This window comes from Ictalurus punctatus, chromosome 9 (genome assembly GCF_001660625.3).
Source record: "Ictalurus punctatus breed USDA103 chromosome 9, Coco_2.0, whole genome shotgun sequence".
Classification (NCBI taxonomy): domain Eukaryota; kingdom Metazoa; phylum Chordata; class Actinopteri; order Siluriformes; family Ictaluridae; genus Ictalurus; species Ictalurus punctatus.
The window spans coordinates 25,993,646-26,006,219 of record NC_030424.2 but is presented as its reverse complement, the minus strand read 5'-3'; the positions used below and the strand labels follow the sequence as shown (position 1 = coordinate 26,006,219).

The following is a 12,574-nucleotide window of genomic DNA, read 5'->3' as shown; positions in this document are numbered from 1 at the left end:
GGCAAATGTTAACTACTTACTAACTCCATCCATCAAACGTGAACGAAGGAAAAAGATAAAGAGGGTTGCAGTGGTTTTTTATCTCATGTGCTAATAAGTAAATAGGTTATTTAACGAGTACGCTACTAATCTTTCTCCTCCTCCTCCTATTAATCCTCCTCCTTGTCCCCCACCTCCTCCTCCTCTTCCTACTACTATTAATCCTCCCCTTCCTCCTCCTACTACAGCCACTATTACTATTACTCCTCCTCCTCCTGTTCATTTTCCTCCTTTTCATCCTCCTCCTCCTCCTCCCAGTGCTATTACTACTACTGCTACTATTGCTATTACTACTATTACTCCTCCTCCTCCTCCTTATATGACTATTACTACTTATGTACACTCCTACAAATACTTCTAGTCATACTATTACTCCTGCTGCTATTATTACCACTATTACTATTGCTGCTGTTACTATTTTTGTGTTTTATTTTTAAGTGTCTTTCTCGCAACAACAGACAAAATACTCAGTCAAAAATACAGACATGTATGCTTAAAAAGTATGGATAGATGCACATTAGCGTTTGAGTAGACTGTAGACTTACCAGCGACATACATTTGCTTAATTCATGACAGAAAAACAGAAAAGGAGAAGGATATGATGCTGCTTTAGCTAGCAGATACATTCAGAGGGCCGCAGTGTGAGGAAATATGAGTAGGCACATCATCATATACAGTACAACACCAGTCATTACTTTATCTTGGAGATTTTCTGTGTATAAATACATTTCTATATACATGATCTGTGTTGGAAACTTCATAAATGGATTTCGGTTAAATCTGCCTCCATGATAAACATATCCAATACCAGAATTATTTCATCTGATTAATCAGTGGGTTGATAAATGAAATAATTTGAATGCTTTGGCTGCCATTGTATGGTTATGGCCAGGAGCATTTCATACAATTCCAGGCTCATATGTAAATCTAGTATCTGTTCACTTCCTTTTACTTGAAAATGGGAGACTAAAGGAAGTCACTTCCGATATTTCCCATTGGTCATGCCAATGAAGCCTACATGAACTCAACGTGAATACAGGTATACACACATATACATACAGTTGCAATCAAAATGATTCACCCCCCACTGCAAATCAGGTTTATTATCAAAATTGACAGCTGTTTGCAAAGAACAAATCAGACAAAAGCAATTGAAATCGTTCAACACAACGAATGCTTCATGTGGTTTCCCCAAATTCAACTGAAAATGCATCTTATAATGACTTGTCAAATTTTGACAATAAACCTGATTTGCAATGGGGGTCGAATAAGTTTAATTGTAAGCAATCAAAAAAAGTCAGGGGAAAAATGTTTGGCATGTATTTGATAGACTGGAACTTCTCAGTATCAGCATTTTGATTGGTCAAGTTAAAACAAGGACACTTTTGTAATAATAATTTAATAATGTAATGTTATGTGTTGATAATGGTGCATTTTTAAGATTTGGGCTATTTTGTGATTTCTGTTGGAAGCTTTCATTTCTCATTTGTGGTTGTTAACTTGATTGACCATAAAGGGGAAATTTTTGTTTAAATAAAGATTATGGAAAAAGATTTTAAAAATGTATGATTCAAAGCTTTATTGGTGTGGCTTTTAAGAAGGAAAAGGGGCTGAAAAAAAGACCCTCACAGGAAAACATGTGTTAATAGTGAACATGGCACAGGCAAGTGTTCTTGCATCATAATATATAAGAGCCAATCAGGTTCAATATGCAAATGCAGTTCATAAAACACTGGTCATAACAAGGGGTAGTTCTACAGCTTTGTATTGTGGGGCTATGTATAAGGTATGGCCTTGATGAGGCATTAGCAGGATGGTCCAGCTGAGGCTCATACAAATTTCAGAAAAAACAACAACAACTAAGTAATAATAAATGTTTCAAGACTCTTGCTTGTATAAACATAGGTCATTTTCACACTTTTTCCCAGATGATTGTTGAAATGTGAACACTGTTCAAGCAGAGACGTGATTCCTGGTCCTCTTGAAAAAAGTCGCTGTTCTTTGCTGCTTAAGTGTTCGTACCACATTAACGTAGTACCTACTGTTTTGCATACACAAAAATCCTGAAGGAATTTTTTTGTGAATGCAAACCTGCAATTATGAGCCACACCCCCCAAACGAGCCCAGAGTCTCTGAGTCTTGAGTGCGGTCTTGATTATTCAGTATGAAGTGTGAAGACAAATCTCTTCACGTTTAAGTGAATGTGTGAAAGCGGTTTTTGTTGAAAGTACTACCTGAAAGTGGGTGGGCCACTGGAATTGTCTTACACACACTCCAAACACACCCTCAAGAACGTACCCTGACCCTGATTAAAATCTGAATGTATACCACTTACACGCAATTTGAATTTTTACACAAACTTCTCCCTCTGGAATCTTCTGGTGCCATTTGTTATCTGGACTATTTCCAGCACCAGAGCTGACTCACAGGTTAATGGGATTTATAACCAAACAGTCACACTCTCTCTTACACACACACACACACACAATGGGAAGGGGTTGGGCATATGCAAAGGGTTTAAAATTTGAATATTCATATAGTCTGGATTTTCTTGAGCTGTTGTTCTCAAAGTAGGGTCTGAAATATATGCCCAGGAGGTCCGTGATGATTTTTTTTTTGGCTTTGAGTTTGGAAATTTCACTCCACCACTGTGGGATTAAACCAAATCTCCTTTGAATAACTCAAGAATAACTTACATTACCCAGAAAAATAGCCAGGGAATTATTCAGTACATTAAATAGTAACCTTAATGTTTGAATAGCTGGATTGTTTTCATAAAAATATTCTACATTGAGGGAAATTAACTTTACAGTTAAATGCATGTGTAGGAAAAATATGAACTCCAAGACAAGTTTATATGAATTCAATATTTAAAAAATGGAGTGAGAACAGACTTGCAAATATATTTTACAAACTCACCTCAGCCTTTATTTCCTTTACTTATTTTCTCAAATAATATTTTTTTATTTATTTATTTGTTTGTTTATTTCTTTTTGCATTTTAACCCACATTTTCTTATGCAAGGATATATGAATTGCCTGTAACAGGTGACTGCAAGGTCTGCTGTAGTGAGCTGCATTATGTTTTGTTTTTTTTTGCAAATGTTTTTTTTTAACAATGTTACTCACTTTCACTGAGTCAAGATAAGATCCAGACAATTCAAAACAATGCAGATCAAAGAACACAGTACATACACATACCACATACACAGACCATGGTGAGCGTGTTGTGCAAGTTCAGCTGATGTGTGTGTGTGTGTACAGTTGAGCATGGTGAGTGTGTTGTGCGCATTCAGCTGATGTGTGTGTGTGTGTGTGTGTGTGTGTGTGTGTGTGTAGCCATGTGTGCAATGAGCATGGTGTGTGTGGCCATGTGTGCAATGAGCATTGTTTGTGTTTGTGTGTGTGTGTGTGTGTATATGTAACCATGTGTGGACAATGAGCATAGTGAGTATGTTGTGCAAGTTCAGCGACTGTATATGTGTGTGTGCGCGCGCACCCAGCTGATACGTAGGCCACGTCAGTTTGTCCTGACTGAGTAAACGGAGGCGCCGCTCGGCTGCAGTACTACCGTCCGGCCGCTAAGCGGCAGCGCTGAGTTCATTTCCATCAGCGAATCAATGACTCGTGGCTATTCGTAGTTATTTCCTTTTAGGTTCACTGCAGATCGGCCCTAACGTCAAGTTGATCGGAAACGTGGAGAGGCGGCTAAAGTTGTTTTTTAAAATAAAAACAAAAAACGGAAAGTCTTCTTTCTGTTCGCTCTGTGCAACATATTGCTCAAGATGGCTTGTTGGAGAGTGAAATTATTTTGAGTGATTATTTTGGCCAGTGTGCTGAAGCAAGTCGAGCTTGTTCCAACTCGAGCTGCTGCTGTCAACTCGTGTACAGCCACAACTACAGCGTTCAGGGCTTGACTGCGTTATCTCAGGGACACTGGCAGATAAAACCGTGTTGGAGTGGTATTCTGCAGCATGTCGGCTGAAGTGGCGAGTGAGTGTCGGTTAGGAGAGGGCGACCAAAACACCGCGGGGAAGTCTGATACACCGAGGAGTCCGGACGAGGGGCAGCACGAGCAGGGGCAGCGAGCTCCCAAAGTCGAGGGGAAACATCCCAAAGTCGAGTCAAAACCCCCGAAACAAGGGGCCATGGACGCCAAACTGGACGCATTGAGCAAAAACAACACGAACCACAAGGAAAGTGACCAAAATGTGCCCAGTAACAATGCAGAAATCGGCCAGAAGAACGTGACCGAGGCTCCGCCGCCGAAAGTAAACCCTTGGACGAAGAACAACACGCCGTGTCCTCCCAACAACTCGACAAACAACACTCAAGAAACGGGTACGTTCGGTTTTTAACGTCTTTTTCACAGCTTCTTTTGGAAGTTTTCACACTTAACTTATCACTCTTTATCATATCAGTGTTTATTTGCACCGGGTCTCGGTTGACAGGCTTTTATCGCCTTGGAAATCTCTTTCAAAAACAGGGTTCGCCTAGCCTTCATGCTATTATTATTATTAGCAGCAATGGCCTGGGAAGTTACTGAGCGAGGCCGAAGTCCGAATGGCTGCTTGCTCACTAGTTATGAGCACTACGTAGCGCGTGAAGATACTGGCGCCTGCGCACTATGTGGCTCACTCTGTGTTTGTCAGGACGCCATTTGGGACCGAGACAGACAAGTTGCTAAGTTGTAAATCAGAGATTAAAGTGTGTTGCAGCATTCTGTTTTAGTTCAACATTTAATCTAAACATTTATATATTTATTTTATTTTGAAAGTTTAATTAGTTGTTAATGTTTTTTTGTTTTGTTTTTAAAAACAACAGCAGAAGTAGTACATTGGCGTTAAAAATTGTAACCTTTTTTTATTTTGTTTTGTGAAATTTTTTTTATTAATTTCATTTATTGTTCTTATATTTTGTTTGGAAATTAGTGCAGATTTTAATCTGCAAACATATGGTGTTACTTTTCCAATCTTATTTGCTTACAAGTTACAAAAAATTATCTCTAATTATTAGTTTTTTTTCTTTTAAATAAATCTAAATATAATCCATTTTATATATATATATATATACACTATAAAATTTTGGTACGTATGCAAACTTTTTCACCTTTACAGATCATATCTGTAAAGAAATGAAGTTAGAAATAATTGTGGTGCTTGACATGTTCCCAGAGAATCTCTTCACATTTAAAACGTCACTTTTATTTATATTTAATAAAAGTCTTCATAGACCTATTTATACATCTGTATCCGTTCTCGGTTCTTGCACTTGATCTGTCCTACGTTGCACGTTTTCAGCCAGATGTGTTAAAATCCATGAAATACGCGGAAACAGCTGGATGTTTTAAAGGAGCAGGAACGGCAGACGAACTAAAACTCTCACACAGTTGCAGTTACATGGAAGATAAAGCAATGAGAAGAGGTTTAGATGGCCGGGACAGACTTGCTGATGAGGGCAGAATTAGAGGCTCGTCCCTGTCCTCGTCCTCGTCCCCTCCCCCAGTCCAGCGCTGTCTGATCAAATTGCCCCATAGGACCACATGGAGTGCTGACAACTGCAACTCTGGAGTTTAAATCTAACTCGGTGGCGTCGTGGCTGAATGAAATGAAGCTTTAGGACATTAACACCACAGCTAGGGCGTGCTGAATGGTAGCACATATTTATGTAAAAGTTTGCAGTCGAGGTTTTCAGAGCTGTTTCAGTGTGAAAGAGGATTTGCAGGACTACCACGCATTCGCTCTAAAGTCAGAGTATAATAGGAAAGGTCAATACTTTTGGGTAACACTTGCTCTCTGTATTTGTACACGTGTTTTTGAGCTTTCAAAAATGCAGCCTGCTTTCATTCTTCTCTTCATATTCTCTCTCTCTCTCTCTCTCTCATTAGGGCTGTAGAGTTCTTGATGATGAAATCGCACGAAGCGCAGTTTTTGGCTTAGAAATGAGATCACGATTCTCACTCAGGCCCAATTTGACACGGAACAATATGGATATATTTTACATTATATTCCCTGGTTGAGGTTTGTAGATGATCCCGAACAACAATAACTATTAAATAAGCTATTCAGTATAAAACTGTATTCATGTTAGCATGCCAAGTGTGTGCTGTGTGTACTCCCAAACCAGCAATATTAACATCTGGTTAAATCATTATTTTTCTGTTTTTTTTTTTCTTCTTCTTTTCTATCTGTCAATAGAAAGCCACTTGTGAGAGAAAATGGCTCTTGATAAACGTGCTCTGTGCATAATGCGCGACTGGCGAGTTTTGAGCGAGACCGAGCATGCAGCCATGACTCACTCGGCCCATTCACTTCATTCGTTTCATACAATTAGACTTCGTTTGTTAGTAATTTAATATACAGTAGTGTGTATGTAGTGTTACGTTTTTTTTAGGGCGGAGCTTTTACTTTTCTATACAAGCAGGACCGTTTTATAATGCACACACAGCTCAGGTTTCGGACGTTGTTTCTCCCCTTTTTCCTTCCTTAGACTCTGGGCATGCTTGAGGTCATGTGGTACATGTGCTCCTCGGTCATGGCGAAGAAGAAGGAATATTGGCAATCGATTTTACGTAATCAGTTGAACGCAGAAGTGTCGACTCGAATCGGAGAAAGGAATAAAAATCGTGATTTTCTTAAATGTTATTTCTCACAAGTATATATTTTAATGTGGTTTGCTTGTGTGGTTTCAACACATTTCTGAGCTTTTTGCTTTCTGGGAATATGGTGTTAGAGTTATTTATAAACCTTGATATGAAATAACGTGAGTTTATGGTGTGTACGTGTTTGTCTTTCATTTCCTGAATACCGAGCGCTCTAATGATAATACTAATAACTACTAATAAAAGAGTAATATGTGGACCCCATATATGATTATTAATTAAGCAGGGGCTCAGATGGTGTCCAACATGTTTTGATCATGTGAAATGTCATGATGTTTCTCAAAAGTTTGTATATATATATTTTTTTTAATACTTTTTTTTTTTTTTAATACTTTTTTTTTTTTTTTTAAATTGTGTCAGAAATTAGGCTATTAATACAAATGATACACAGGAAGTTCATCGTCAATAGGCAGGTTTCCATCTGAGAGATTTAAAAATGCACTTTGGAATGGTTGGTATTGGTAATAATAAATTGTAACAGTCGGCATGTTGCAATACACTGTGAAAGGCGACAAGAAAATACCTTGACGTCTGTATTTAAGGGGAAATTACAGCACGTAAAAATATTTTAGACCACAACACAGCTGAATTTTTGAATCTTGATTGGTCAGAACATGCCTGTTATTTTTGCATAACCGGTCCCTCCAGGATTTCGCAGTTTTGCGCTCGCAGGAATGAACGCAAAATCGAGTGAACTCCGCAATATTCTGAGGAACTTTTGCGATTTAAAAAAAAAAAAAAAAAAAAAAAATTTCCTTTCTTTCAAAATTACCGCAGGTTTTCTACAGCGTTGAGCCAAGACGTGTTATGTGACCTCGTCACAACGCACATCCAGCCAATGCCCTCTTCGATTCACGTGCGTCGTGAAACATGAGTACAGCTAAAAGGGTCTCGTTTAAAAACAAACATCACTGCGAAACACAAACAGTTTCGTGCAATTGCAATTTCGCCAGATCAAGTAGTTTTCTGCCAAAAAAAAGCACAAAAACGTTTTATCGACTTTTTGAAAGAAGAAAAAAAGCAAAATAAAGCATTTTTGGCCACAACAATCACAAAAAACGACTCCCCGAAATCCCGTCCGGACTGAATAACAGCACGGCATGGACAGTAGTTCCAGCTACATCATGAACGATTTAATTAATATTAATACTGCGATTGTTCTAATACAGGAAAGTATTCAGGACAGGAGTTTACAATTCCTCAGTAAAACAGCAAGCTGTGTTTTTAGCGAGAGTGTGGGAGAGTGAGATGTGCTGGTGAAGGAACGACGGTTTTCACAGCTATAACGTAAGTGCAAACAGGAACTAACTCGTCTCTCGGAAGTTCCACAGCATTAAATCAAGCTATAAACTTTTAAAATGTGTGACGTGTCGTTCATTAATACATTAAACACTGTTATTGTTCTATCGCTGTGGTATAAGCAGAAGAACTCACTCAAGGCCGTGCTGTTCTGTGAAAATAATACACACAGGGGTGGTGTGATGCGGCACAACGCGCAGTGGAGTGCCACTCCTCGTGTGTTATTCCTTACTTATGAAACCGGTTGATGATCGCTGTAGCGTTGCGTCGATTCTGTGCTTAATGTTTTCCCTTCATTCGTTCATCTTCACTAAGCACTTTATCCTGGTCAGGGTTGTGGTAGATCTGGGTGTGAGGCGGGAATACGCATCTATAAACACCCTCATTCACACCTAGAGACCATTGTAGTGTAGCCAGTTCACCTAGGGGTGTGTGTGTTTTTGGGGGGGGTGGGTGACCGAATGCAGACACATGGAACATGGAGAACGTGTGTAACTCCACACAGACAGTAACCTGAGCTCAGGATCAAACCCTGGAGCCGTGAGACACCACAGTGCTGCCCCCTTTCTTTTTTTTTTTTTTTTTTTTTTTTTTTGGCAAAGAGAAAGCACTTACACAGTTTGTGATTATATACATGAAATTCTCACCAACCTTTTAGAGAAAGACTAAAACATACACGGCATTTTTTTTTTGTTGTTGCAGGAAATGATGTCATTAATGAGGCATTTTTGCACGTAAAGTCAGTTGGATTATTTTATTACTTTTATTGCAGGCATAATAATTTTTTTGTATGCATAATTATTATTATTTTTTTTATATTGCAGGCATAATATCTTTTCTGGAATTTATATGTAACATATAAATTTCTCTCCGTCAGTCAACTAATGTCTAGACACTGTTTGTTTGTTTGTTTATTTTATTTTTTTTAACCTTCTGCTGAGCGCACGTTCAGGATCGGTTCTTTTTCGTTAACTTTGCGTACAGTCGTGATTTTGTATCTTTATCTGGCGTGGCCTTGTGTTTTCATGGCGACATGATGACGGACGTTAAGAAGTGTTTTGCCGGTGCCCTTTCGCAGCGAGCCCAGGAGTTCAGATTCCACGGCTTCAAGTATCCAAAGCAAGCGCGCTACATCTGCAGGTTCAGATCACCACACGGTCATACAGCCGAGGCAGACAACGGACATGCTCGTCTCTTTCACTACATAACCTCCGAAGTTCAATCGTTCTTGTTGTTTGTCTTAATATATTCAATATAGTTTGTTAGGCTTGTAACGGTTTAATTTGTTGTTTTTATAGTCAGTCTGACTGCATGTTAGTGAGCTATCTTAACTGGTCTAGCCTGATTTAATGTAACGTGGACATAACTGGTCTTGCCTGACGTGTTTTAACACATTTTTCTCAAGTAATGTTGCTGCCACATATTTGTTGTCTCCTTATTTTATGTTTGTTTTATAGAGCAAATACAATCATAAGACCTAAAATATGAGCTGATCCATTTGCTCTGAGGCTATGCAATTATGTTTATTTTAATAATACAGGGCCCTCCACTAATATTGGCACCCTTGGTAAATATGAGCAAAGAAGGCTGTGAAAATTTGTCTTTGTTTGATCATTTGTTTAAGAAATAAAAATAAAAAATTCACAAAATTACTCTATTCCCATGGATATAAAAAAAAAATTGCAAGCACAACAACAACAAAAAAATCTAAATATAGGTGTGCAGCAGTTATTGGCACCCCTATGAATTCATATGAGCAAAATATATTTGAAGTATATTCCCATTGATATTTAAAGCATTTTTTAGTACACCTGGGTGATCAGGAATAGGAAGTTGTTTAACTGTGATTTCCTGTTTCACAGGGGTATAAATATGAGGTAACACAGGCCAGATTTACTTAGATATTCATAACAATGGGTAATACCAAGGAATGTAGCTGTGGTGTGCTGCAAAAGGTTGTTGAGCTTCACAAAATGGGAAGTGGCTATAAGAAAATAGCACAAGTATTGAACGTTTCCACCGTCAGGGCAATAATTAAGAAGTTCCAGTCAACTGGAAATGTTATGAATAAACCTGGAATTGTGTCTATATCGTGTGTCTGTATCGTCTCAACGCACTGTGAAGAGGATGGTTCGAGTGGCCAAAAAAATCTCCAAGCATGTCAGCTGGAGAATTGCAGACGTTAGTTGCGTCTTGGGGTCAGAAAGTCTCCAAAACTACAATACCTACACCAATACCAGTTGGGCTGGTTTGAATATTTCAGAAACTGCTGATCTCCTGGGGTTTTCATACACAGCAGTCTCTAGAGTTTACACAGAATGGTACAAAAAACATCCTGTGTGTGTGTGGAGGGTCTGCAGGCTGAAACACCTTGTTGATGAGAGAGATCAGAGGAGAATGACCAGCCTGGTTTGAGCTGACAGGAAGAGGGTTTTGACTGAATGCGCGTTGTGGTGATGTCGCATGACACGTCTTGTGAAAAATCCTCAGAATATTGTGGTGTTTGCTTGATTTTGTTCGTTTCTGCAATCGCTAAATCTGAAGAGAGGGACTGATGAAAATGCAGGTGTACAGGTGTTCCTTATGAAGTGGAAGGTGTGTGTGTTTGAGTAGAGTCATGTGAAAAAATAAGTACACTCCATGAAAACTGTTGGCTTTTGACTTATTTGGACAAGCAAACGTTTGAACATCTTTGAAACGGTGCCTATTAATAAAGTTGATATACTTGAATAAAACAATCATTTATTCAATAGAAATGTGAATAGACGTGATATTTTTCCCACAGAAGAATAAGTACACCCGTGACCTCCGACGCTAGTATTGTCCCCTTTAGCAGAAATAACTTCTTGTAGGTGTTTTGCATAATTATCCTCCAGGCTTGCTGGTGTACTGCCCGTTTCAAATCCCCCCACAACATTTCAATGGGATTCATATCCGGGCTTTGACTAGGCCAGTCCATAACCCTTCATTTCTTTTTTTTTTTGAGCCATTCCTTGGTGGATCTGCTAGTGTGCTTAGGATCATTATCCCGTTGAAAGATACACTTTGGGTTCAGCTTCAACTTTTGGACAGACGGCCTCACGTTATCTTCAAGCACGCTTTGATATGATGCAGAATTCATTGTCTTGCAAAGGCTTTTTCCTGTCACGCCTCCCACGCAGGTCAAATTTGTGTAATCTCTTTCTGATTGTAGACGCATGCACTTTGACACCAACAGTTGCAAGACTTACTAGCAGATCCTGTGATGAAATTTTGGGGTTCTTGGAGACTTCATTTTGCATGAGACGGTCTGCTCTTGGGCTGAATTTGCTGGGACGGCCAGTCCTGGACTAACTGGCAGTCATTTGAAATCTGCGCCATTTGTAGATGATTTCTGTACAGTGGAATGATGTATTTCAAATCATTTGGAGATCTTTTTAAATCCCTCGCCAGACTCATAGGCATCCACAAACTTTTTTTCTGAAGACCTTATAGAACTCTTTAGATCTTGGCATGACGACACCACACACCTCAATAACAAAGGGTACTCCAGACACTAGATATGAGAGGGGTATAAGTAAGACCGGTTCCACCTGCACTCCCTAAGCAGGTTCTAATTTTTTTTTTAGATCTGAAGGTGAACTTAGGGTAGTACTTACATTTTCCATGTGACTGATCTGTTTTGTTAGTTTAAATTGTGAAAATTACTACAAATGTCAGTTTTATGCCATCTGATAGTGTATCAGCTTTATTAATAGGCACTGTTTCAAAGAGGATCAAATGTATGCTTGTTCAAAAATGTCAACAGTTTCCACTTATTTTTTCACGACTGCATGTATTACTGTGTGTTATTTTAAAGACGGTTAAACATTATGAAACTATAAAGAGCAGTAAACAGTAATAAATTGAGCAAAGTCAGTATTTGGTGTGATAGCCCTTTTTCTTTTAAAAAAAAAATAAAATAAATAAAAGATCAGCAGTCTCGAGTGCAATTTTATAAGGAAATTAGCTGATCAGTTTTTCCGAGGGTCTTTGAGAATCTGCCTCAGTTCGTCTGAAGACTTTCGCACTTTTATTTGATTTTATTTATTTTTTTTAATGCAAAACCTGCATTATGTTTTTGTCTGTTACGTAATATGTTACTTTCTTTACTGACATGCCAGCATTTTTCTGTAACATTGAATTTTTTTTTCTTGGAAAAGTAATGTCTGGAAATACAAAAATACAGACTCAAGAACGCTGAAGTCATAAAATAAACACGTATAACAAATTTTGCATTAAAAAAAAATATAGGGAGCCTAAGACGTTCGCTCAGTACTATATATAAAATGTTTTATTGTATTTTAATGAATAAGCGTTCAGAAGGTTCACTGTGTGAGGTGATGTGACAGCGGTGCAAGATTTTGATCTTAAAAGTGCTGAGTGTTTGTGATTCACTCAGTAGAATGATAATGTTTAGGGAAATAAGCATGATTTGATGAATAAGTATTTAGCGCCTGTCGCAGGTTTTTTGGCAATCTGGGTGTCTTTTCAGATGAAACGAGTTGAATGTTAGAAGTTACTTTTTATTTTTTTTGTTGAGGCAAAAATAAAGATT

At 38.4% G+C, this 12,574-nt stretch overlaps 1 protein-coding gene across 4 annotated transcripts in view; it reads left to right on the top strand.

Annotated features, from left to right (window-relative positions):
• The first annotated feature begins 3,683 nt into the window (after window positions 1-3,683).
• The window catches only part of larp1b (La ribonucleoprotein 1B), a 55,366-nt gene continuing 46,475 nt past the window's right edge, over window positions 3,684-12,574 (top strand). For 3 of the 4 annotated variants that reach the window (XM_017476452.3, XM_047157836.2, XM_047157834.2), the window contains exon 1: window positions 3,684-4,379. In XM_017476452.3, the coding sequence (XP_017331941.1) occupies window positions 4,013-4,379 (367 nt within the window). In that variant the 5' untranslated portion in view covers window positions 3,684-4,012. The remainder of the gene's footprint in view (window positions 4,380-12,574) is intronic. The other variant, XM_047157835.2, reaches the window with a different exon arrangement.